This window comes from Myotis myotis, unplaced genomic scaffold (assembly GCF_014108235.1).
Source record: "Myotis myotis isolate mMyoMyo1 unplaced genomic scaffold, mMyoMyo1.p scaffold_m19_p_9, whole genome shotgun sequence".
NCBI lineage: Eukaryota > Metazoa > Chordata > Mammalia > Chiroptera > Vespertilionidae > Myotis > Myotis myotis.
Window position 1 is genome coordinate 61,753,792 of NW_023416401.1, and position 22,692 is coordinate 61,776,483.

Sequence of the window (22,692 nt, forward strand, 5' to 3'; positions counted from 1 at the left end):
TAAGGTCAATTGCTTTAACTTTAGACATTCTGATATGTGTGCAGTAATATTGTATTGTAATTTTAATCTGCATTTCTCCAATATTTATAAATTTTCATGTTTTTATTTGCCACATACATAGCTTTTTTGGTGAAGTGTCAGTTCAACTCTTTGCTTATTTTGTTACTGGGTTGTTTGCCTTTATTTTTTTAATTGAATCTTGAGAGTTCTTTACATATTTTGGGGAAAAAATCCTGTATACGACGTGCAATTTTCAAATATTTTCTTTTCTAGGACTTTTTGACTGATTTAGCTTTTTAATTATTTTTTCTGGTCTTACAATTCTTAAGGCATTTAATGTTCATAGCTTTTATCTCTCTTTTTTAAAAAGCTTGATTTTTATATATTGAGAAGACAAAAATACTAAAATTTATAAAAGTATAAAAACAATGATAACAAATATCTCTATTTCTATCATCCTGATTAAAAAAATAGAATATCAGCACTACTTCTTTCAATTCCTATGTTCCTAGAGTTAGCCATTAACTTACATTTGTGCTTTATTAATAGTTTTGTCATCTATGTCTATGTCTCTAACAAAATATTTGCTTATATGTGCACAATTTTGATTAAATTCTGGGGGAAATATTTTTAAAGAAAGAGTTTGGTTGGAATTTAATTGAATCTAGGAAACAATTGGTATAGAATTGACATCTCTAAGATATTGAGTCTTCTAATTCATGAACATGGTATATCTCTTTATTAATTTAGGCTTTCTATAAGGGCTTCTAATTTTCTGCATAAAAACTTTGAACATCTTTTGTTTGAAATATTAACAGGTATTGTGATGTAGGGTAGGGGCAAGGTAGAGTGACAGGCTAACACAGGAATCAGCCAGAGGTGTTTATTGATAGAATTCAGGAATCTTTGGGGTTCAGACTCAGGATAGCTCCATCTGTATTTTTATGGCTTTAGGCTTCAGAGAACTCAGAATAACCAGGGATGTTGTTTTGGGTGATACTTGGGCTTCACACAGCACGGTTTACTATTTGTGCAGTAAACGTAGATCCTTTCCTTTTTGAAGCATGTGTGGCGGCATTTGCCAAGAAGATTCCAGCATTTTTGGGTGCCACCTGACACGAAAAATGAAAGAAGAATGGAAACAATGTCAGTCCTAAGAAGAGATAGGTTCTGGATTTGAACGGTTTATAAAAAGGATTAAAACAGATATGATAGACGATCCTCAGTTTCCTCTGCTGTCCTTCCTCTTTTATTCTTTCCCTTCCTTTAAAAGAATTGTGGTAAAGTACAAATAATATAAAATGCACCAGTTTAAGCATTTTAAACTGTACAGTTCAGGGGCATTAAGTACATTCACAATGTTGTGCAACCACCATCACCATCTAGTTCCAGAACTTTCAAAATCATCCCAAACAGAAACCCTGTACCCATGTATCCTTATGCCCCCCTCCCTCCCCCACCCCAGCCCTGGGCAACCACCAATTTGCCCTCCTTTCTATAGATTTGCCTACTCTGCATATTTTATGCCAATGGAATCCTATCTAATAATAGACAAAATGGTAATTGACTGTATCTTCGTTATGCCTCCCATGGGCTAATCAGCACGACATGCAAATTAGCCGCCAACAAAGATGGTGGCTAATTTGCATACTGAAGGTAGGGCGGGACAGCGCGAGCTGCCATCCGGGCCCTGTGTGCGGCCCTGGGCAGCGGGGCTCAGGCGGCGCAATCGTGCTGCCTAACCCCCGCCCCCAGCCGGGACCCCATGGTGATTAGAGAGCAGGAAAGTGCCGCCCACAGGCAGCACCCAGCAGGGCCTGACCCCAGGTGCCCTGGCGATCCAGCGATCAGTGAGTAGGAAAGTGCGGCCTGTAGGCAGCACCCAGCAAGGCCTGCTCCTGGGTCACCATGGCGATCCCAGAGCAGGAAAGGGCGGCCTGCAGGCAGCACCCCACCCTGGCCACAGCTCAAGGGAGAGTACAACACGCAGTGGAGGCCAGGAGCCTGAGAGATCAACAGAGAGGGTGCCTGCTCCAAGCCTCCATGGTGTGGCTGGGGACAGACCCCCAGCAGGGACACACACACACACACACACACACACACACGGGACGCCTGCTCTGAGCCTCTGCTACCAGACTGTGGCCGTCAGTAGGACATCCACTGAGGGCTCCCGGACTGAGGGAACCCCACCCCCCAGTGCACGAATTTTGTGCACAGGGCCTCTAGTCATATAATAAAATATGTGGCCTTTTGTGTCTGGCTTCTTTCACTTAGCATGATGCTTTTAAGGTTCATCCATATTGTTTGTTTGTCTTTTCCATATTGTTTTTTTACTTTTCTGTTTTGTTAACATTCCATCACTCTGTTTATAATTTTACTAGAAGCCCATTGCATGAAGATTTGTGCAATAGGCCTTCCTTCCCCTGGCTGCTGGCACCGGTTTTCCTCCGGCACCCGGGACCCAGGCCTTTGGTCCAGCTGCAGCGAGGCTTGACTTTCCCTCTCCTGCTGCAGCAAGGCTTGGCTTCTCTGCTGTGGCCACAGCAGAGAAGCCAAGCCTCTTCAGTCTTCACTCCGGTCGGAGCCTTCAGTCTTCGGTCCATGCCTGCGTATGCAAATTAACCACCATCTTTGTTGGGTTAATATGCATAGTTGCTCTGATTGGCTGGTGGGCATAGTGGAGTGACACCAATTTGCATGTTTCTCTTTTATTAGTGTAGATTTTTATTTTGCTTTGTTTTTGCCAAGGCACCTCATCAAGAAGGTGGCTATACTTAGTTTTGTTTTTAATTGTGGTAAAATACACTTAACATAAAATTTACCATCTTAGCCATTTTTAAGTGTACAGTTCAGTGGCATTAAATACATTCACATTGTTTTGCATCCATAATTGTCATCCATCCCCATAAGTAAAACTGAAACTATATCCATTAAACAATAATTCCCCATTCTCCCTTCCCCTGAGCCCCAGGCAATAATCTACCCATATTATTTTTGATACCTTTCCTGTCCCAGAATCTTGGCTAACCAATAAACTACAAGGCTTACAAAAATAGCTTTCAAAAGAACTGTTTGGACAGTGTTGGGGTAGGATTGTACCAATGGCATCAACAATGAGGCACAAAAATCTGGAACAGTTCCCAACTATTCCAACCACAAGTTTTGCAGCAGTTAAAGATGAAATCTGCTACTCAAGCCAAACAATGACATTATCCCTCTCTTCCTTATTCAATAAAAACTCCAAGCCAGCTCAGAGTTGGGTTTTCAGGTGCTCCCTGATGTCCATCAGCTGAATAAAGACTGTAACCTCTATTTGTCTCAATTGAATTATTTTCTTTAGACAGTTTGGTGCCGTGACCACTCTCTATTTCATTAATTTATAATTTACTCTTTGTTGTTTCCTTTTTTCTGCTAAAGATTTAGACCAGATTTATTTTGTGATCAAGAATAAGTTTTCTTTGAGATTATCTTTTGGCCAAAATGGGGGAAAATTTGTGCTCAATGAAAAACTATGTGTTATCTGGAGCAGTGCTTTCAACTGGGTGATTTTGCCCCCCAGGGGGTGTTTGGTAATGAAACATCTGGAGACATTTTTATTTGTCACCACCGGTGGTGGTGGTATTGGGGTTACCATGGCAATTACTGGGTAGAGGCCAAGGATTCTTCTAAGCATCCTGCCATGCACGCTACAGCCACAACAAAGTATTATCCAGCCCCAAATGCCAATAATTGCCAAGAGTGTCAATAGTCCCTGGTCTAGATAGGTGACAACCTTCAGAGCTAGCTGATTTCGATCATGTGAGAGTTATTTTACAACTTTATGAGCTTGTTTGTCTTTCCCAATTCTCAAAAAGGCCAGACTAAAGTGACAGAATAGTGGTTGCTGGTGGCTGGGGGTGGGGGTGGGGGCGGGGTAGGGGAGGTAACTGATTGCAAAGGGACATGGTGGAAATGTATTATGCTGATCGTGGTGGTGGTTACATGAATATATACATTTGTTGAAGCTGACATTTTATACTTAAAACTAGAGGCGCGATGCACGAAATTCGTGCAAGAGTAGGCCTTCCTTCCCCCGGCTTCCGGGACCCGGGTTTCTCTTGTAGCCCTGGCTTCGTCCGGAAGGTCATCCGGAAGGACGTCCAGTCTAATTAGCATATTAGGCTTTTATTCTTATATATGTGGGCATTTTATTTTATGTAAATTTGAATTCAGTAAAAATGATAAAAAAAGAAACAAGAGAAAAATTCAATAGAAAGTGACAACCATTGACGATAGGCAAAGGAGATTCAACACAGAGACAAGAAGAGACCTTGAGGGGAAAAAGCAGAGCAAGATATCAGAAAAAATGCTCAAACCATAATTCAGGATGCTCTTTAAATAACAGATGACTTGAAAATGCTGAAGTTGAAGAAGTACACAGTGTCTCTAAGAATGTTGGCGTGGAAGAAGGAAAAGACAGGAGGAATATGGAATATTTTGACTACAAATCCTGTAGTCCTCACTTTGAATAGAAAGTGTCAATATGAATTCATGAGGTATTTTATATACATTTAAATGTGTTGATTTTCTCTCCTAGCTCTGTCTACTGAAAAGAAAAAGAAAGGACCAATTTAGTAGCATTGAATATCTCTAGCACTAGATCATAGTTCTAGTTTTAAAAATACCATTTTCCTATTTTTAGAAATCAGAGCTTAAAGAAATGGCTTTCATGTTCTGCAGCAGGAGTTGTACAAGATGAGCCTGGAATATCCTGTCATGCCAGATAACCAGATAAATTCTAAAGACAAGAAAGGGATGAAGATGTAACCAGTACATTAAATAATCTTAAGGGACATCAGATTTTTAAAGTGGACATGACAAAAATAGGATGTCTAGGGATGCATCGTTAGCAATGAAACCATAAAGAAAATGCAAAGACTTGAATGCTATACTGGTAAAAGTCAAGAGTTTGCTTAATTTGGGGAAGGGAGATAGTTGTGATGGGGGCAGGTGGGGTTTTTGTGGGTGTCAATGTTTTATTTATTGATCTAGATTGTGGTTACTAGGCTGTGTGCTTTATAACAATTCATTAAGCTGTGCATTCATTTTATGTGGTTTCATAAGCTGTAGTTTTGTGTTTTATTTTACAACACCCCCAAACCATTGCAATAAAAATCTCAATTTTAAATTCAAGAGTGTCAAGATGAACTGTTGGTGATAGTGAGAGGAAAGATGGTCTTATACACTTGGTTTTGGCCTCCTTGGAAGCTACTTAGCAATGACTCACACACTTTAATATTAGGAACAGAATTTTCTTTCCAGATGTCTATCCTAGAGAAATACTCACATGGGTAGATTGAGAATATATTTGTTTTGGAGATACAACTAGAAACAGGTTAGAGATAGACACTGCCTAGAATTTCCAGTCTAGTGGTGCTGGTGGTGGTGGTGGGATAGCCATTAAAGAAATAACTTCCCAGATATTTGATTGACTAGAGTTGTAATGAATGTTATAAAGGAAGAACTCTGGGTGCTATGAGGAGGGATAGTAGAAAAGTAGGTGACATGTCCCACCTAAATCTAATATCTGTCGGGTTCTCAGGCTTCATATATATGTCCAAAATTTCCACAATTAACCTAACTTTCATAGTTTGAAAATATTAAAGTAATATATATTTCATTCTTCTTTCATTTTGGTTGCCAAAAAGCAGAATTAAGCTCTTCCTGGGTTTTAGAGAAATAGTAAAGAACAGTTAGAATGACAAAGTCATTGCTTAAATGAGATGAGTAGTTTTAATTCATAGCAAGACTAGAGAAACTTCCATTCAATCTTTGCCACCATCACACCCAACAGAAAGTAGAAGGGAAATGCTCTCCCTAGGAGAAAGTGGGCACTTAAATCCACTTCTTGCAGTAACAGCAGCAGCTACAGGCCTGAGACTTCCACTAAAACCTCATACTTCACCTCGGCCGGCCAGGCTGATGGTGGACCTATCAGCAAGCTAGAAATCAAGGTTTTCTACCCCTTCTCCACTATTGGCCTGCTGGTCAACCTAGGTCCTAGGACGTAGAGACAACTAATTTGAGAAAAGTAGGGGTAAGACAATCATTTGCTATAAACACCCAGATTGGTCTGGACAAACGGCCAGCATTCCTTGCCTGAGCATGGCCCAGTTATTGCTAACAGACTGGGCACTCACATCATGGCGCCACCTGGAGGAGGATTGGAAATGGCTGAGTATCTCCCTCTGCTTTCTTGTGGCATTAAATAGACCAGAAGGTCCCTAATTCTCTGTGTTTCTGGTTAGGAAAACCAGTGAGAAGCTAAGAGCCTGTGGGACTTTTCAAGAGGAGACCTCTGTGCATGAGGCAGTGGGAAGGGGTGTGAACAGACTAAACCTAAGGGCCAGATGGAAGATTTGGCTGAGATCAAGGGCTAAGCCAGTGGGACTCTGACAGGACTGAGATTTTATCAGCCACGGGATCCAGTAGCAAGTGCCAGCAGGACACTCACTGACCATAAACAATGAAGGACATTGTCCTAAAATCCAGTGAAGGTTCAGCATAGGACCCTATCCCAATTCCTTATGCTCCTGACATAGGGCCTTTGCACCCCCAGATTGAATGTTCTACCCCAAAAACCCACATGGCTTATTCCTTAGCCCCCCTCAGGTCACAATGGGGCCATCCCATGAGCACATCTTTAAAATGAAAAGTCCACCCCACTCATATTTGCTATTCCCCTTGCCTGTCTATTCTGTTCATTATATTCATCATTTGACATTCCATATGTTTCATTTATTTCAATTTTTTTTCTGTCTCCTTGAATAGAATGTAAGCTCCAAGAGGACAGAGATTTTGCTTATCTTGCTTTGTTCTGATTGGTTCACTGCTCTTTCTCTTGTACCTATCACATTGCCTGGAACATTCAATCTATTCAACCATGTTTCCTGAATGAACCAATTAATGAAATCATGACATATCAAGTTAGTTTCTCTTAAACCCAATTCTATTCTGGGAAGGAGAAGGGGAGCATAAGAAAGGAAAAATGCTGAAAGACCGAATATTTATTCAAAGGGACAGAATGAACCTGGTAACCAGTTTAAACCAGAAAGGATGAATATTTAACTGCTGGGTTTAGGCACAGCTCCTATGCTCCATCTGCCTCCCAACTGTCCCACCAGCATGATGGAAGTTCCAGGGGGAACTCAGATGAGTTACACAGAATAGAGAAGCTACCTGTTTTTGCACACCAAAATGTCAGTGTGTTCATTGCTGTTCCCTCAACCTGACCTTGCTACACAGGCACTATGGGAGCAGTTCGAGGAAGGAGGACATTGAAACGGAGCAGCCGGGCTGCTTGCTGGAGGTCCCAGTGTGAGAAAAAGCTGGGCAGTTTCTAACAGGTTCCGGGGCTTTCCTCTCTACCCAGGTGAGCCGTTTCAGGCATCTTCCCACAGGCAGATACAAGGAGTGAGGGCAGCTTGTTTGAGGAAATTCACACATTCCCACACCTGGGAAGGTTAGAGGAAAGCCTGGGGGTAGCAGAAGCTCTGGCAGCTGAGCAGGAGGGGCCAGGTAGCTCCTGCTGGGGTGGGTGGAACGGGCAAGTCTGATGATGGCCCTTCTCTCCGTAGGCCTTCCCATGGCTCCCTCCCAGGCATTTCCGGCCCAGCCTCAGCTTTACCCCTCGCCACGCCCCTAACCCACGCCTCCATTTGTGCCAGCTCCCTAAAGGCACCGTGATCTCTCCCACATCTGGACCTTCACATACGGTGATTTCTGCCGGGCACCTTTTCGATTTCCACCTTCCCCTTCTGTCTTCTACACATTTTTCAGGATGTGGGGGGGATTCTTCTGGGAGGATGCCCCTGGCCCTCAGCCTGGGCTGGTCCCCCCTCCATGTGCACCCCAGCCTCCTGGCTCCCTTTATCACAGCTGGAGTCACTCTGGGTTGTAAATGGTATTTGTCATCGCCCCCAGGGCCGTGCCATTTACCTCTGTGACCCTGGCTCCCCACACAGGCTCTGGCACAGAGACAGCAATAGGAAACAGGAGCTTTTCTCTCCTGGTTCGGTGGTTGTGACCTTCACACAGCGAGATGGTTCTGGGGACTATTTCTACTGTCCTCTGCTCTTCCTGCTTCTCTGGCCCACCCCTTCCCTTCCCTCTCATGGTGCTAGGCCACCTGGGCACGCTCCCTGGGGAGCAGTGATGGCGTGGCTGAGATCGGCACCTGCTGGTGAAGGTGCCCTCTCTAGACGGCTCTGAAAGGTGACCTACCTGGAGTGAGCTGGGACAAGAGCAGCAGTGCAGTCACAGTCAGCAAAAGGAGCTTCATGGCTGAAAGTGGCCCAAGGTGGAGCTGCAAGTCCCAGGCGATGGCAAAGCTAATGGGGGAGAGATCCGGCCTCTCTCGCTTGCGCTCCCTTTGACTAATCGGAACAGCTGCCACCCACACGTGCCCTCAGCTGCCCACAGGCACAGCCCCCGCGCCCCCTGAGCCACAGTGTGCAGCCACGCACTCAGCTGGCACGCTGCCTTCCGTCATTTAGGTCAGCAGGGAGAGGTCGGGCAACAACAAGGCCCTTGGTCCAAGACTTGCACGTGTCCTTCCACCCAGCTCTAAACGAAGGGACCACAAGGGGGCGCCACGACTGCGTGTGGGGTAGACTTCACAGAGAAGGTGACATTGAACAGTGTCATCACCAGGCAGATGAGCCAAAATGGTGTTCCAGGCAGAGGAAAGTCTGTACAAAGGCTCATGTTGGTGTTGAAAATGAGAAGTATGACGTCCCTGGAGCTAAAACTGGAAGGAAAATGGTAGTAAGAGATGTAGCTCCCGGCACCAGCCTGGCTGTGCCCTCTCAGAATTGCCAGCAGCCACAGCCCCCTGCCCTCGGAGTACTAACCATGCACTAGGCCTTATCCACAGGCTCCTGCCTCTGGGCACCAGGCTGTGCCCCTTCTCAGAGACCCAAGAACCAGCTATTTGGGGTTTCTCCTCTGAACTCTTAGGTTTTGCCCTGAGGACACCTGCAAACTTGAGGCTTTGATGGCCTAGAGGTGAGAGGAAGAGAATTCAAAGGCCAGGCCCACTCAGGGTAAAGTTCAGTAAGAGATTCTGTCCGCCCATTAAGCTGGGACTACAGAGGACCATACATTGAAAGTAAGGGCGAGCCATTAGTAACCCTGCTACCCTTCTCAGATGTTTTTGTTGTTGCTGTTAAGCAGAGCAAGACGCTAGAAAAGTCATTAGGCTGTTGTCCCTACAAGCTAATCTTCAAGTGTTTTTGTAGCTCAACTACAGTACCAACTGAATTGTAAAACAAAACAAAACAAAAAACCCCAAGCTTTTGAGTTCTGATTTTATTTGAAAATGTTCCCAGTCCGACCGGCATGGCTCAATGGTTGAGCATTGACCTATGAAACAAGAGGTCATGGTTTGATTCTCAGCCAGGCACATGCCCGGGTCGTGGATTTGATTCCCAGTGTTGGGTGTGCAGTAGGCATCCAATCAATGATTCTCTCTCATCATTGATGTTTCTATTTCTCCCTCTCCCTTCCTCTTTGAAATCAATAAAAATATATTTTAAAAAAAGGGAGAGAGAGAAAATGTTCCCAAACTGGAAATGTTCCAGACATTTGACAGAAGCAAAAGTGAATGCTCTCTAAAGGAAGGCAAGGTCATCTAGACCCCCATGAAACCACAAATAAATTCAAGGACAATTGAGATAAACCAAGATGGCGGCATTAGGTAATCACCTATACTTGCTGCCTCTCACAGCCACACCAAAATTACAACTAAATGGCAGAACAACTACCACCCAGAACCCCGGGAAAGCTGGCTGAGTGGAAATTCTACAACTAGAGAAGTGAAGAAAGCGCACTGAGACTGGTAAGAGGTGCGGAGGCGCGTAAAGTGCTGGCACCTGGATGTGCTGTTCTTTAAACCGGGAGGGAGATACAAGCTCCTGCTTGCTCTGAATTCCAGTTACGGGCGAGGCTCTGGGGGACCCAGACACATATAGGGAGAAACTGGACTGTCTGGCATTGGGACAGGAACGTTAATGTGGCTTACGCTTAGAGGTGCTTGAAGCAATCATTGTTCCTGCATGGGTACACGGGATGTGGAGAACCAGGGACTTCTCCAGTTCAGGGAAGCCTGTTGCTGTTTGCTCTGCCCTGGTGATTCCCAGAGGCCCCCCCCCCCCCCCCCAATTTACAACCCCACCCAAGCTGTATGCATCAGCTTTTGCATATGAATTGCCTGTCCTTTCTCCTAAAACAAATTGCAGTTGGGTCAGAGAGCCCCAGAGATTCCAAAAGAAGGCCCAATACCTGGTAGCAGCAGCAGCCTTGAGTCCCAGCTGGGCCTCGTCTGGGCACTTCCAAACCCCATACAAAGAAGAGGAATCTGCAGATGTCTCTGTAGCTCCTGCTGGGCTGCCCCAGACAGTGGCTGACCTTGCACCTCCTTGGAGATGATAATAGATTACAACTCTTCACATCCATAAGAGACACACTCAAGGGGAAGACTCAGTGAGCACCAAAGCCCCACTGAAGCAAGTCCTGCCCCATAAGAGTGTATCCTGTGCAACAGATCTTCCAGTGTAGACACAGCTGGACACCACAGCCAACTGGCCTGGAGGTCAATTCCTCCCAGTGATACCAACAGCAATCAAGGATTAACTACAACAAGACTGTGCAAATATCCAACAGGGGTGCACAAAGAGCGTCCACCTCAGGTGACTGGGGAGGCTGAGCCACTGGGCCCTATTGGACACCAACCACACAACGCCACTCTATCAACTCAAGGAGACTTAGCAGCTACCCAGTACATAGAAACAAACACAGGGAAGCAGCCCAAATGCGGAGGCAAAGAAACAAGTCACAAATGAAAGAAATGGATGAAAGCAAAATACTGGATATAGAGCTCAAAACCATGGTTATATGGTTACTAAAGAATCTTCTAGAAACCTCCGAGAAATTTAGTGAGACCCTCAAGGATATGAAAAAGGACCAATCAGAAATAAAGCATACACTGACTGAAATAAAGAATAATATACAGAGATCCAACAGCAGACTAGAGGATCCCAAGAAACAAGTCAAAGATTTGAAATTAGAAGGAGCAAAAAACACTCAACGGAAAAGAAAAAAGAATCCAAAAATATGAAGATAGTGTAAGGAGCCTCTGGGACAGCTTCAAGCATACCAACATCAGAATTATGGGTGTGCCAGAAGAAGAGAAAGAGCAAGATATTGAAAACATATTTGAAGAAATAGTGACAGAAAACTTCCCCTACCTGGTGAAAGAAATAGACTTACAAGTCCAGGAATCACAGAGAACCCCAAACAAGAGGAATCTAAAGAGGACCACACCAAGATGCATCATAATTAAAATGCCAAGGGCAAATGACAAGGAGAGAATATTAAAAGCAGCAAGAGAAAAACAGTTACTTACAAGGGAGCACCCATATGACTGTCAGCTGATTTCTCTACGGAAACTATGCAGGCCAGAAATATACAAAGTGATGAATAGCAAGAACCTACAACCAAGATTAGTCTACCCAGCAAAGCTATCATTCCGAATTGAAGGTCAGATAAAGAGCTTCACAGACAAGAAAAAGCTAAAGAAGTTCATCACCACCAAGCCAGTAGTATATGAAATGCTGAAGGGTATTCTCTAAGAAGAGCAAGAAAAAGGTAAAGATAAAACTTATGAACAACAAAGTGACAACAAATACATATCTATCAACAAGTGAACCTAAAAATCAAGTGAATAAAAAATCTGAAGAACAGAATAAACTGGTGAATATAATAGAATCAGGGGCATAGAAAGAGAGCAGACTGACAATTCTTGGTGGGCGGGGGTGGGGGGGGGGAGGCGGTGTGGGGGGTACCAGAAGAGATTGGACAAAAATCTTACACCTATGGATGAGGACAATGGGGGGTGGGGGTGGGTAAGGGCATGGTGTAGGCTGGGAACCAGGTGAACCAGGTGAAGGGGAGCTATGGGGGGAAAAAAGAGGTACAACTGTAATAATCGGAACAATAAAGATTTATTTAAAAAATTCAAGGACAATTAATAGTACATATTCAAGATTATGAAGCACACGGAGAAACAAGGCACCATCAACAAGAACTGTAAGAACTACACTTACAAACTTCAGTTATTAGAATTATCAGTGTGTGTGTGTGTGTGATGTTTAATATAATATTTAATCAGACTTCCAGAGGAGAGGAAAGAAAATGGCTTCCAGGTTATTTCAGAGAGTTAATGGTGGAGAATGTTCTAGAACTGATAAAATACATAAATTCAATAAACTCAATGAATCTCAAGCAGAATAAATAAAAAGAAAACAACCTTTAGACATGTTATACTAAAATTGTAGATCACACATACATGCAAACACACACATTATAAAAATATCTTAAAAGTAGCCAGACAGAAAAGACAGATAACCCCTAAGAAGCAACAGTTATGCTGACAGTTGACTTTTTAAAAACTATAATAATGGAACACAGAAGAGAGTAGAATGATATTTTCAGCGTGCTAGATGCCATATTTGGCCATATAACCAGAAAAAAGGTTTTATAAGAACCAGGGTGAAATAAAGACATTTCTCAACAAATAAAAATTGATCAAGACTGGTAAAACATACTAAAAGAAATATTAAAGGATATACTTTATGAAGAAGGAAAAATAAACCTATGTGAAAGGTCTTAGGTGCAAGAAGAAATGATTAGCAAATAAAGTGACATGTATAAGAATAAACCTGAGAAACCAAGATGGCGGCATAGGTTAATGCCGGAGATTGCTGCCTCGAACAACCAATTCAAGGGTACACCTAAAAGACAGAACGAACACCACCCAGAACCACAGGAAGGCTGGCTGAGTGGAAATTCTACAACTAGGAGGAAAGTTAATATCATACCCAGACTCAGAGGAGGCGCAGTGCTGAAGTGAAATACTCAGGTGCGGAGTGCGTGCACAGAGCGGGCTGGCGGCGGAGGGCGCGGTTGTTGTTTTCAATCGGGAGGGAGTTTCAGACTCTGAGCTCCAGATCTGGGCGAGTCTCTAGGGACCCAGACTCAAACGGGAGAAGTGGGATTGTCTGGCTTCGGTCAGAACTCGAAGGCAGCTTTCTCTCGGAGGTTTGCAGCGGTTGCTGGGACTCTGTGAGGCAGAGCACCTAGGGACGGAACTGAGAGTAGCCATAACTGCTCGCTCCGCCCGCCCTGTTTGATACAGTGCGACCCGCCCCGCCCAAGCCCTGCACAGAGCCATTTGCCAGATAGCCTCAGACAAAGGCTAGATTAGCACCTCCCCAGAGGACAGAAGTTTTCCCACTGCAGACACAGCTGACTCTCATAGCCAGTTGGCCTGGAGGTCAAATCCCCCCAGTATTAGCTACAACAATCAAGGCTTAACTACAACAAGACTGCGCACAAAGACCACTAGGGGGTGCACCAAGAAAGCATAAAAAAAAAATGCGGAGACAAAGAAACAGGACAAAATTGTCAATGGAAGATATAGAGTTCAGAACCACACTTTTAAGGTCTCTCAAGAACTGTCTAGAAGCTGCCGATAAACTTAATGAGATCTACAAGAAATCTAATGAGACCCTCGATGTTATGATAAAGAACCAACTAGAAATTAAGCATACACTGACTGAAATAAAGAATACTATACAGACTCCCAACAGCAGACCAGAGGAGTGCAAGAATCAAGTCAAAGATTTGAAATGCGAAGAAGCAAAAAACACCCAACTGGAAAAGCAAAATGAAAAAAGAATCCGAAAATACGAAGATAGTGTAAGGAGCCTCTGGGACAGCTTCAAGTGTACCAACATCAGAATTATAGGGGTGCCAGAGGATGAGAGAGAGCAAGATATTGAAAACCTATTTGAAGAAATAATGACAGAAAACTTCCCCCACCTGGTGAAAGAAATAGACTTACAGGTCCAGGAAGCGCAGAGAACCCCAAACAAAAGGAATCCAAAGAGGACCACACCAAGACACATCATAATTAAAATGCCAAGAGCAAAAGACAAAGAGAAAATCCTAAAAGCAGCAAGAGAAAGAAACTCAGTTACCTACAAGGGAATATCCATACGACTGTCAGCTGATTTCTCAACAGAAACTTTGCAGGCCAGAAGGGAGTGGCAAGAAATATTCAAAGTGATGAATACCAAGAACCTACAACCAAGATTACTTATCCAGCAAAGCTATCATTCAGAACTGAAGGTCAGATAAAGAGCTTCACAGATAAGGAAAAGCTAAAGGAGTTCATCACCACCAAACCAGTATTATATGAAATGCTGAAAGGTATCCTTTAAGAAGAGGAAGAAGAAGAAAAAGGTAAAGATACAAATTATGAACAACAAAGATGCATCTATCAACAAGTGAATCTAAGAATCAAGTGAAGAAATAATCTGGTGATCATAATAGAATCAGGGACATAGAAAGGGAATGGACTGACTATTCTTGGGGGGGAAAGGGGTGTGGGAGATGCGGGAAGAGACTGGACAAAAATCGTGCACCTATGGATGAGGACAGTGGGTGGGGAGTGAGGGTGGAGGGTGGGGCGGGAACTGGGAGGAGGGGAGTTATGGGGGGAAAAAAAGAGGAACAAATGTAATAATCTGAACAATAAAGATTTAATTAAAAAAAAAGAATAAACCTAAACAATATGGAAGCAACCTCTGTGTCCATTAACAGACAATTGGATAAAGAAGATGTGGTACATATACACAATAAAATATTACTCCGCCATATAAAGAAGAAATCTTGCCATTTGCAACCATATGAATAAGCAAAACAAAATTGAGCAGACTTATAGAAAACCAATGGTTGCCAGAAGACAAGAGGACAGGGGGAAGGGTGAAAAAAGTGCAATCTTTTTTTTTTAATTTAATTTTTTTACAATCTTTAATTTCTTTATTGATTAAGGTATTACAACTGTGTCCTCATCCCCCCATTAACCTCCAAGCCCCCCCCCCTCATGTTTTCATCCCCCTGTTGTCCATGTCCATTGGTTTGGCTTATATGCATGCATACAAGTCCTTTGATTGATCTCTTCCCCTTACCCCCACCCTCCCCTACTTTCCCTCTGGGGATTGATAGTCTGATCGCTGTTTCTCTGTCTTTAGATCTGTCCCTGTTCATCAGTCTATGTTGTTCTCTATAATCCACAAATGAGTGAGATCATGTGGTATTTATCTACCTCTGACTGGCTAATTTCACTTAGCATAATGCTCTCCAGTTCCATCCATGCTGTTGCAAATGGCAAGAGTTCCTTCTTTTTTACCGCAGCTGCAGCATAGTATTCCATTGTGTAGATGTACCACAGTTGTTGTTTTTTTACTGAATTTATGTGAAATGCCCCCATCTCCATAGGCATATCCCTGGAGGCATATCCCTACAGAAAGCAGATTAGTGACTGCCTGGGGCTAGGGCTGGAGGACAGGGAGGGGCACTGGGAAAGGGAGGCGGCTGTTAATAGGTATGGGTTTAAAGTCCTACAATTGGCTCCTCTCTGAGGGGGTGTGGCTAGGCCCTGGATCTAGGGCAGGACGAGCCAGTTTAAAGCCCGGCTGAGGCGCGGCGGCCCATGCTGTGGTGGCTGTTAAGCGTGGAGGCATGGAGGAGTGCGCTTGTCTCTGCGGCGAGGGCTCTTCGAGGGGATGTCCGTGTCCTCAGAAGCGCCAGCGCCCCGCTGAGACGGCAGCGGCCGAAGCCAAGCGGTGTCATCAGGAGTGCCAGCGGCCAACGGCAAGCCGGCCCCGGCAGAAAAGCACGTCGAGGCGGACTGAGGCGGACGCGGCAGCGCGGCGCTGTGCGGGGAGGGGAGGAATCGCGAGCCCCATGCCGCCCCCGCCCCCGCGCTGCTCGCTGCAGGACCTGCCGGTGGAGATGCTGGTGGAGATCTTCGCCTCGCTCCCCGGCACCGATCTGCGCAGCCTGGCCCAGGCCTGCACCAGATTCCACCACATCCTGCACACCGACAGCATCTGGAGACGGCGCTGCCGCGAGGAGTTTGGCGTTCGTGAAAACTTGCAGGGCCTGAAGATGATCGGTATGTCTTACCGAGAATTCTACGCGAAGATGTTCCCATACAGACACATTTTGGGATTGTGGCAGCTAGATCATGGCTGTAGAACACTGCTGAACGTCGCGGTGGACGGCTTATGCATTACTGGTTGGACGTGCAGGCCTCCCCTTAACACCCATGTGAGTGGCCCACTGCAATTCGAGCCCTCGTTCAGAATTCGCCTGACGGAGAGGAAATCCGCCGCGGTGGAGTGCCTGGAAGGCCTCCTCGGCCGGCCCCACAGCGGCCACATGCAGATTCAGGAGCACAGGCTCACCATCCAGTGCAAGAGGACCGACCACCGAACGGATTCACCAACGCGGCTCAGGGGAGAACGGGGGCGCGGGCGGGGGCGGGTGCAGGAGGACGGACAGCGGTATGACTGCCTGACCTACCGCCGCCTCTACCTCCCGCCGCGCCGCCCGGACGACCTCATCAGGCCAGGCCTCTTCCAAGGCAAATACGATGCCTACGGCCTAACAATTGCCTTGCTCAGCTTCCACGGGAAGTACGCCAGGGTCACGAAGGTCATGGGAATAACCAAGGCGTTAGAGATCCACCTCCGGCGCCGCATCCAGCTGCGAGATGGCGAGATCTTCCGCAACTTCGACGAGCTCTCCCGCGTGGTCCAGGAGATTGACGAGCAGGTGATCCGGGAGCAGCAGCAGCAGCAGCAGCAGCAAGAAGATGGGACTGAGGAAAGCCAGGGCCGTGGCTGGCAGAGCCCTGCCCAGCCCAGCGTCGGGGAGTCCGGGGCTGCAGCTCCGGAGGAGCAGCCTGTCCCGTTTGTTCTGCCTGTGGGTGTGCACTCAAGAGACCAGAACTACCCCCGAACCTGCAGGATGTGTTTCTACGGCGTGCACATGCCTACCTTCCATGGCTTCACCTTCCCCAGGCGCTTCCCTGGAGTCTTCATCCTGTTCGATGAGGACCACTTCGGGTTCATCTGGCTGGAGGTGAAATACTTCATCCTGTACAGCAGAGTCCAGAACACCTTCCAGAATGTGGAGGCACCATCCCCGCAGGCCTTCCTGGAGATGCTCAAGAACATTTAGCCCAAGCCCCCTGGGAGGAGCAGCTTGCATGCATTTTTTCTGCAATCTTTTTAAAAATATGCTTTTTAAAAATTGATCTTAGAGAGAAAGGAAGGGAGAAGGAGAGAGAGATAGAAACATTGATGAGAGAGGAACAACAACATCGGTAATTGGCTGCCTCCTGCGCACCCGTACCAGGATCCAGCCCACAACCTGAGCATGTGGCCTGACCGGGAATTGAACCGGTGACCTCTTAGTGCGTGGGTTGATGCTCAACCACTGAGCCACAGGGGCCAGACAAAAAGGTACAATCTTCTTAGACATAATATTGACCAAAAAAATCCAGAAATATGTAAAAATGTTAACATTTTGTGACTTAAGTGGTTTGAGATCCAGAAATGCAGATTTGATTTAAAATGAACCGTGTTGGCCCTAACCGGTTTGGCTCAGTGAATAGGGCGTCGGCCTGCGGACTCAAGGGTCCCAGGTTCGATTCTGGTCAAGGGCATGTACCTCCGTTGCGGGCACATCCCCAGTGGGGAGTGTGCAGCAGGCAGCTGATCGATGTTTCTCTCTCATCAATGTTTCTAACTCTCTATCCCACTCCCTTCCTCTCTGTAAAAAAATCAATAAAATATATTTTAAAAGAAAAAATAAAATGAATCGTTTTGGATTGAAAATCAAATACAGAAATTAATAGCCTTTTTAGGCACCCGGAATAAAAAGAGAATATAATTTTTGAAAACACACCATTGAGCTTTTCGGGAAAAATGGTGGGTTAAATACACACACTTTTTAGGCATTCAGTTCCCAAGTTGCACTTAAACTATAGCAACTACAGAGATTTTTAAAAGTTATAATCCAAAAAATAAGAGGAGAATGAGATGGACACAACACAATAACCATTTGGAATCTTGAAAGCAGATAAATGGGCTGGAAATAAATTAGCAGACTAAAGAAAACGGAATTAAAGCTGGCAGTGAGGAAAATTAAGACCCAGCCCAATTTAAGCCACAGAATAAATACAAGCTTGGAATCTGGTGGCACCAGGCACATCTAGAAATAGGGAGAAACGTGGAGGAGTTAAAATAGGGAGGTTTAACTAAAAAGATGTTTAAGAACCAAATCCTTAGATACTCAGCCTCTTCTCCCTTTTATGCAGAGAGCGATTACCTTAGACCTACAATATGCAAAACTCTAATATGACAAAAAACGTAAAGACTTTCTCTAGCAAGGGATTCCAAAGTATCATTGAAAGTAAGCTTAATAAACAGAAAATATGAGGATTAATTGAACCACATGCTGGGAAATGATTTAGCCACCAGCCTTCATTCCCATCCTAACCCCTAAAATTCCTAGTTGAGAAGGAGAAAGTATTTAAAGATACTGACCATGGCATTTCTCACCAAATGGCCCAGCCAAATCACTTCACTGTCAATGTCATGATTGGCAAACCCTCTCCATATGAGCTTCAATCGGCATTTTAGTACCTCACTTTTATTTATTTTTATTTTGTTTTCATTAAATTTATTGGGGTGACATTGGTTAATAAAAATATATAGGTTTCAGGTGTACAATTCTATAATACATCATCTGTATATAGTATTGTGTTCACCACCCAAAGTCAAGTTTCCTTCCGTCACCATTCATCCTCCCTTAACCCTCTTCTATCTCCCCTCACCCTTCTTTCTTCTGGTAATCACCCTACTGTTGTCTGTGCCTATGAGTTGTTGTTGTTATTATTATTATTACTACTACTATAGGCCCAGTGCACGAATTTGTGCATGGGTGGGGTCTGGCCGGCCAGGGGGAGGTGCTGCGGGTGGTTGGCTGGCCGCCCCCACCCACAGTCAGGGTGTGGGGGGCTGATCGGGGCCACAGTGTGCATCAAAGCAACTGGTCATTCCGGTCATTCCAGTCTTTCCAGCATTCTGGTCGCTTGGCTTTTATATATATAGATTTTTTTTGCTTAATCCCTTCACCTTTTCCTCCCAGCCCCCTCTTCTCTAACAGCTGCCAGTCTGTTCTCCATATCTATGAGTCTGTTTGTATATTGTTAGCTTATTTTGTTCATTAGATCCCACACATCTCCGCCCTTCCTATCAGTCTCACGGTGGCTTCTGTGAACCCTTCTGATCAGCTAGTCTTCAGTTAGTTATACAGGTTCATTGTTCTATATTTTAGCTGTAATTCCAGTTTGGTCCTGGGAGGAGGTGAGTGTAACACTACCATCTTAGATCCACTTCACTTTTGAATATTAACACATACATACTATCATCCAAGTCTCTCATCCTATATAATAAAGATGTAATATGCAAATGGTTGTTAGGCTGTGAAGCCACGTAACGACCAGATCATGGATCAGCAGGAGGGTGGGGCAGCGAGCTACAAGGGGGCAGGGCAGCAAGCTACCAGGGGAGGCAGGGGGAGCTACAGGAGGGCGGGGCAGCAGGTGGAGAGCTACTGGAGGGTGGCAGCGAGCTACCGGCGAGCTACTGATGCACGGATTTGTGCGCAGGGCTACTAGTAGGAAATAGACATCAAAACCAAATTGAACAAAGCACTCATGGAGTTTCTAATAAGCTTTGCAGTGTACACCCTTAAATATGAGTACATAGTTAAGGATCATGAGTCACGTGATCCTTGATTAGAGGAAAAGATCTCATTTAAAACAGACCAACTAACGATACATAGGAAATAGATTATGTAGGGAGGAAAATATCATTCAAATCCTCAGGGAAATTAGAGAAGCTACTACAACCATGAAACAAGAATAGGATGTTATAAAAAGGAAAAGTCAAAGAATAAGTAAGAACTCATAGAAACTAAAAGTATGATAGCATAAAATAGAAAGCAAAGATTAATAGAAGGGTTGGAAGATACATTTGTTAAAATTTCTCAGAAACTAGAGGGGAAACACCAAAGGAATGGAAAGTAGGAGATACAATGTAAAAAAAAATTAAAGAATTAGTCCAAGGAGCTCAACATCTGAAAAATAAAAATTTCAGAAATAGAAAACAGAAAAATTAGACAAAGGAGAAGAAATGCCAAAGAAATTCTGTAGAACAATGGACAAAAAATATAAACAGACAATTCACACAAAAATAATAAAGGCACTTAAACATATGAAAAGATGTCCAATTTCACTCCTAATAGGACTTTTTAAAAAAATATTCTTATTGATTTCAGAGAGAAAGGGAGAGGGAGAGAGAAGAAACATTAATGATGAGAGAGAATCATTGATCAGCTACCTCCTGCATGCCCCACACTGGGGATCAGTCCGCAACCCCAGCATGTGCCCTGACCAGGAATCAAAATGTGACCTCCTGGTTCATAAGTCAATGCTCAATCACTGAGTCACGCCAGCCAGACCCTAATAGGAATTTTTAAAAACCATCTGTTGTGGGTTAAATTATATCTCCCCCTAAAAGATATGTTTAAATCCTAACCCCAAGTAATGGTAATGTGACTTATCTGGAAATAGGATCTTACCATGTAAGAACAGGTTCTTCTATGATTACTCATCTGTATCCCATGGACCCTATCCGGAAATAGCCTGGTGTGGTGAGACCCATTCAGGATCCTGGAGAGAAGATTAAGGCTTTATAATAACCAGAGCAAATCTCTGGGCACTGTCTACACAGGGAGCAGGCCAGAGTGGGACTGTGGTTTGCAAATGCCATATAGCATACTGGATGTCAGGAACAAGGGGAGAGGCTTCTGACCCCAGTGTGTAGAGAGTTGGAGCCTGCTGAGGACACCTTGAGAATCCTTAGGTGTAAACTCAATTAGGCTGGCCTGGATTGGTGGCAAAAACGCACAGCACTCCACATTCTGTGGCTTTTCAGCATCCAGAGAACCATAGCATACTACAGCCCATCTGTTCCAATCTGCTCATTGGTGCAGTTAAAGCCCAGAGAGGGCAAGTGACTTTCCTAAGGTCACACAGCAAGTGAGTGGCACAGCCAGCGGAATATTTTCAATTCTTCCCTCTCTCACTCTCGATGACAAAATCCTTCCTGAAGCTGAACATTTTTTAAAAATATATTTTATTGATTTTTTTACAGAGAGTTAGAAACATTGATGAGAGAGAAATATCGATCAGCTGCCTCCTGCACACTCCCCACTGGGGATGTGCCCGCAACCAAGGTACATGCCCTTGACCGAAATCGAACCTGGGACCCCTGAGTCCTCAGGCCGACGCTCCATCCACCGAGCCAAACCGGTCAGGGCTGACCATTTTATTTTTAAAAAAATATATTTTATTGATTTCTTTTACAGAGAAGAAGGGAGAGGGATAGAGAGTTAGAAACATCGATGAGAGAGAAACATTGATCAGCTGCCTCCTGCACACCGCCTACTGGGGATGTGCCTGCAACCAAGGTACAGGCCCTTGATCGGAATCGAACCTGGGACCTTTCAGTTCGCAGGCCGATGCTCTATCCCAGCAGTTCTCAACCTGTGGGTCACGACCCCTTTGGGGGTCGAACGACCCTTTCACAGGGGTCGCCTAAGACCATCGGAAAACACATATATAATTACATATTGTTTTTGTGATTAATCACTATGCTTTAATTATGTTCAATTTGTAACAATGAAAGTGGGGGTCACCACAACATGAGGAACTGTATTAAAGGGTCGAAGCATTAGAAAGTTGAGAACCACTGCTCTATCCACTGAGCCAAACCGGTAAGGGCAGAAACTGAACATTTTGGACAGTGGGGACTTTTCTCTTAGAGAGAAAATGATCAGATAGACACATTCTTCCCAAGGTCTGAGTGAGTGTCGTTCTTTCTCTCCTCCTCTGCCCTCAAAATGGAAAGTTAAACTCGATAAAGAAGTTTGCCTAACTTACATTAAAATCACCATAACGGTGGATCTCTAGACCAGATAAGGTAGGGCTTTGTAGGGCATAGTAAAGATTGTGCTTTTTTTTTTTTTCCTTCAATGTGTGATGTGGAGTCTTGGAGGATTTTGGGTTATAACAAGGGCTGACATCTGGTTGTATGTTTTTTAAATCCTTCTGGCTGTTGTATGACTTCTCCCTGCTGGTCCCAGAAAGGTGGAGATGGATGAAGGGAGACAGGGCAGCTCGGTGGTGTGAGTGGGGATGCGGGGGCCCTGAGATAGTGACTGAGAAGTGTGGGGGCGGCAGGCTGTTTCAGGGCAGACTGTACCCGTGGGCAGCCGAGGGCACGTGCAAGTGACCCAGTTGATCTTGTCCTGGCTGATGAGAGCGAGCAGAAGAGTCCAGGGCTCTCATCCACTGGCTTGTCGCCTCTCGAGACCCAAGACTACTCCTGGGGCTGCTGAAGTCATGACGCCTTTTATGCTCACTCTGACTGTGCTGGTGCTCTTGTCCCAGGCCATTCCAGGTAATGTAGACCTCCCCGGGGAGGGGCGGGGTGGAGAGGGGCTCTCGGTCAGGGCACTCCAGGGCCTGGGAGGACGGGCTGACAGGTGGCAATGGGCACCACCACTGATCTGGGGAAGAGGGAAAAGCCCCCAAGTACTGGGTTCGACCCTGCCCCACCTTTATTAGCTCCGTGATGTCCCCAGAGAACGACTTGGCTCCAGTTGCTT

At 44.9% G+C, this 22,692-nt stretch overlaps 2 protein-coding genes across 2 annotated transcripts; one reads left to right on the forward strand and one right to left on the reverse strand.

Annotated features, from left to right (window-relative positions):
* Positions 1-869: 869 nt before the first annotated feature.
* Positions 870-8,409, reverse strand: DEFB123 (defensin beta 123). The gene is made up of 2 exons (XM_036323448.1): positions 8,263-8,409; positions 870-1,112 (listed from the first exon to the last, which is right to left on the reverse strand). The coding sequence occupies exons 1-2, from the start codon at positions 8,318-8,320 to the stop codon at positions 967-969; spliced, it is 204 nt and encodes a 67-aa protein (XP_036179341.1). The 5' UTR covers positions 8,321-8,409; the 3' UTR covers positions 870-966.
* A 7,215-nt stretch (positions 8,410-15,624) lies between these two features.
* On the forward strand, positions 15,625-17,130 carry LOC118663847 (F-box only protein 31-like). The gene has a single exon (XM_036323866.1). The coding sequence runs from the start codon at positions 15,625-15,627 to the stop codon at positions 17,128-17,130; it is 1,506 nt and encodes a 501-aa protein (XP_036179759.1).
* Positions 17,131-22,692: the final 5,562 nt, after the last annotated feature.

What these genes read in the sequence shown, in the direction of transcription:
- DEFB123 (XM_036323448.1), bottom strand. Translation starts at nt 8,320, where the DNA reads ATGAAGCTCCTTTTGCTGACTGTGACTGCACTGCTGCTCTTGTCCCAG. An exon ending in CTTGTCCCAGCTCACTCCAG is followed by an intron (nt 1,113 to 8,262) that starts GTAGGTCACCTT and finishes TTTTCGTGTCAG; the next exon opens with GTGGCACCCAAAAATGCTGG.
- LOC118663847 (XM_036323866.1), top strand. Translation starts at nt 15,625, where the DNA reads ATGGAGGAGTGCGCTTGTCTCTGCGGCGAGGGCTCTTCGAGGGGATGT.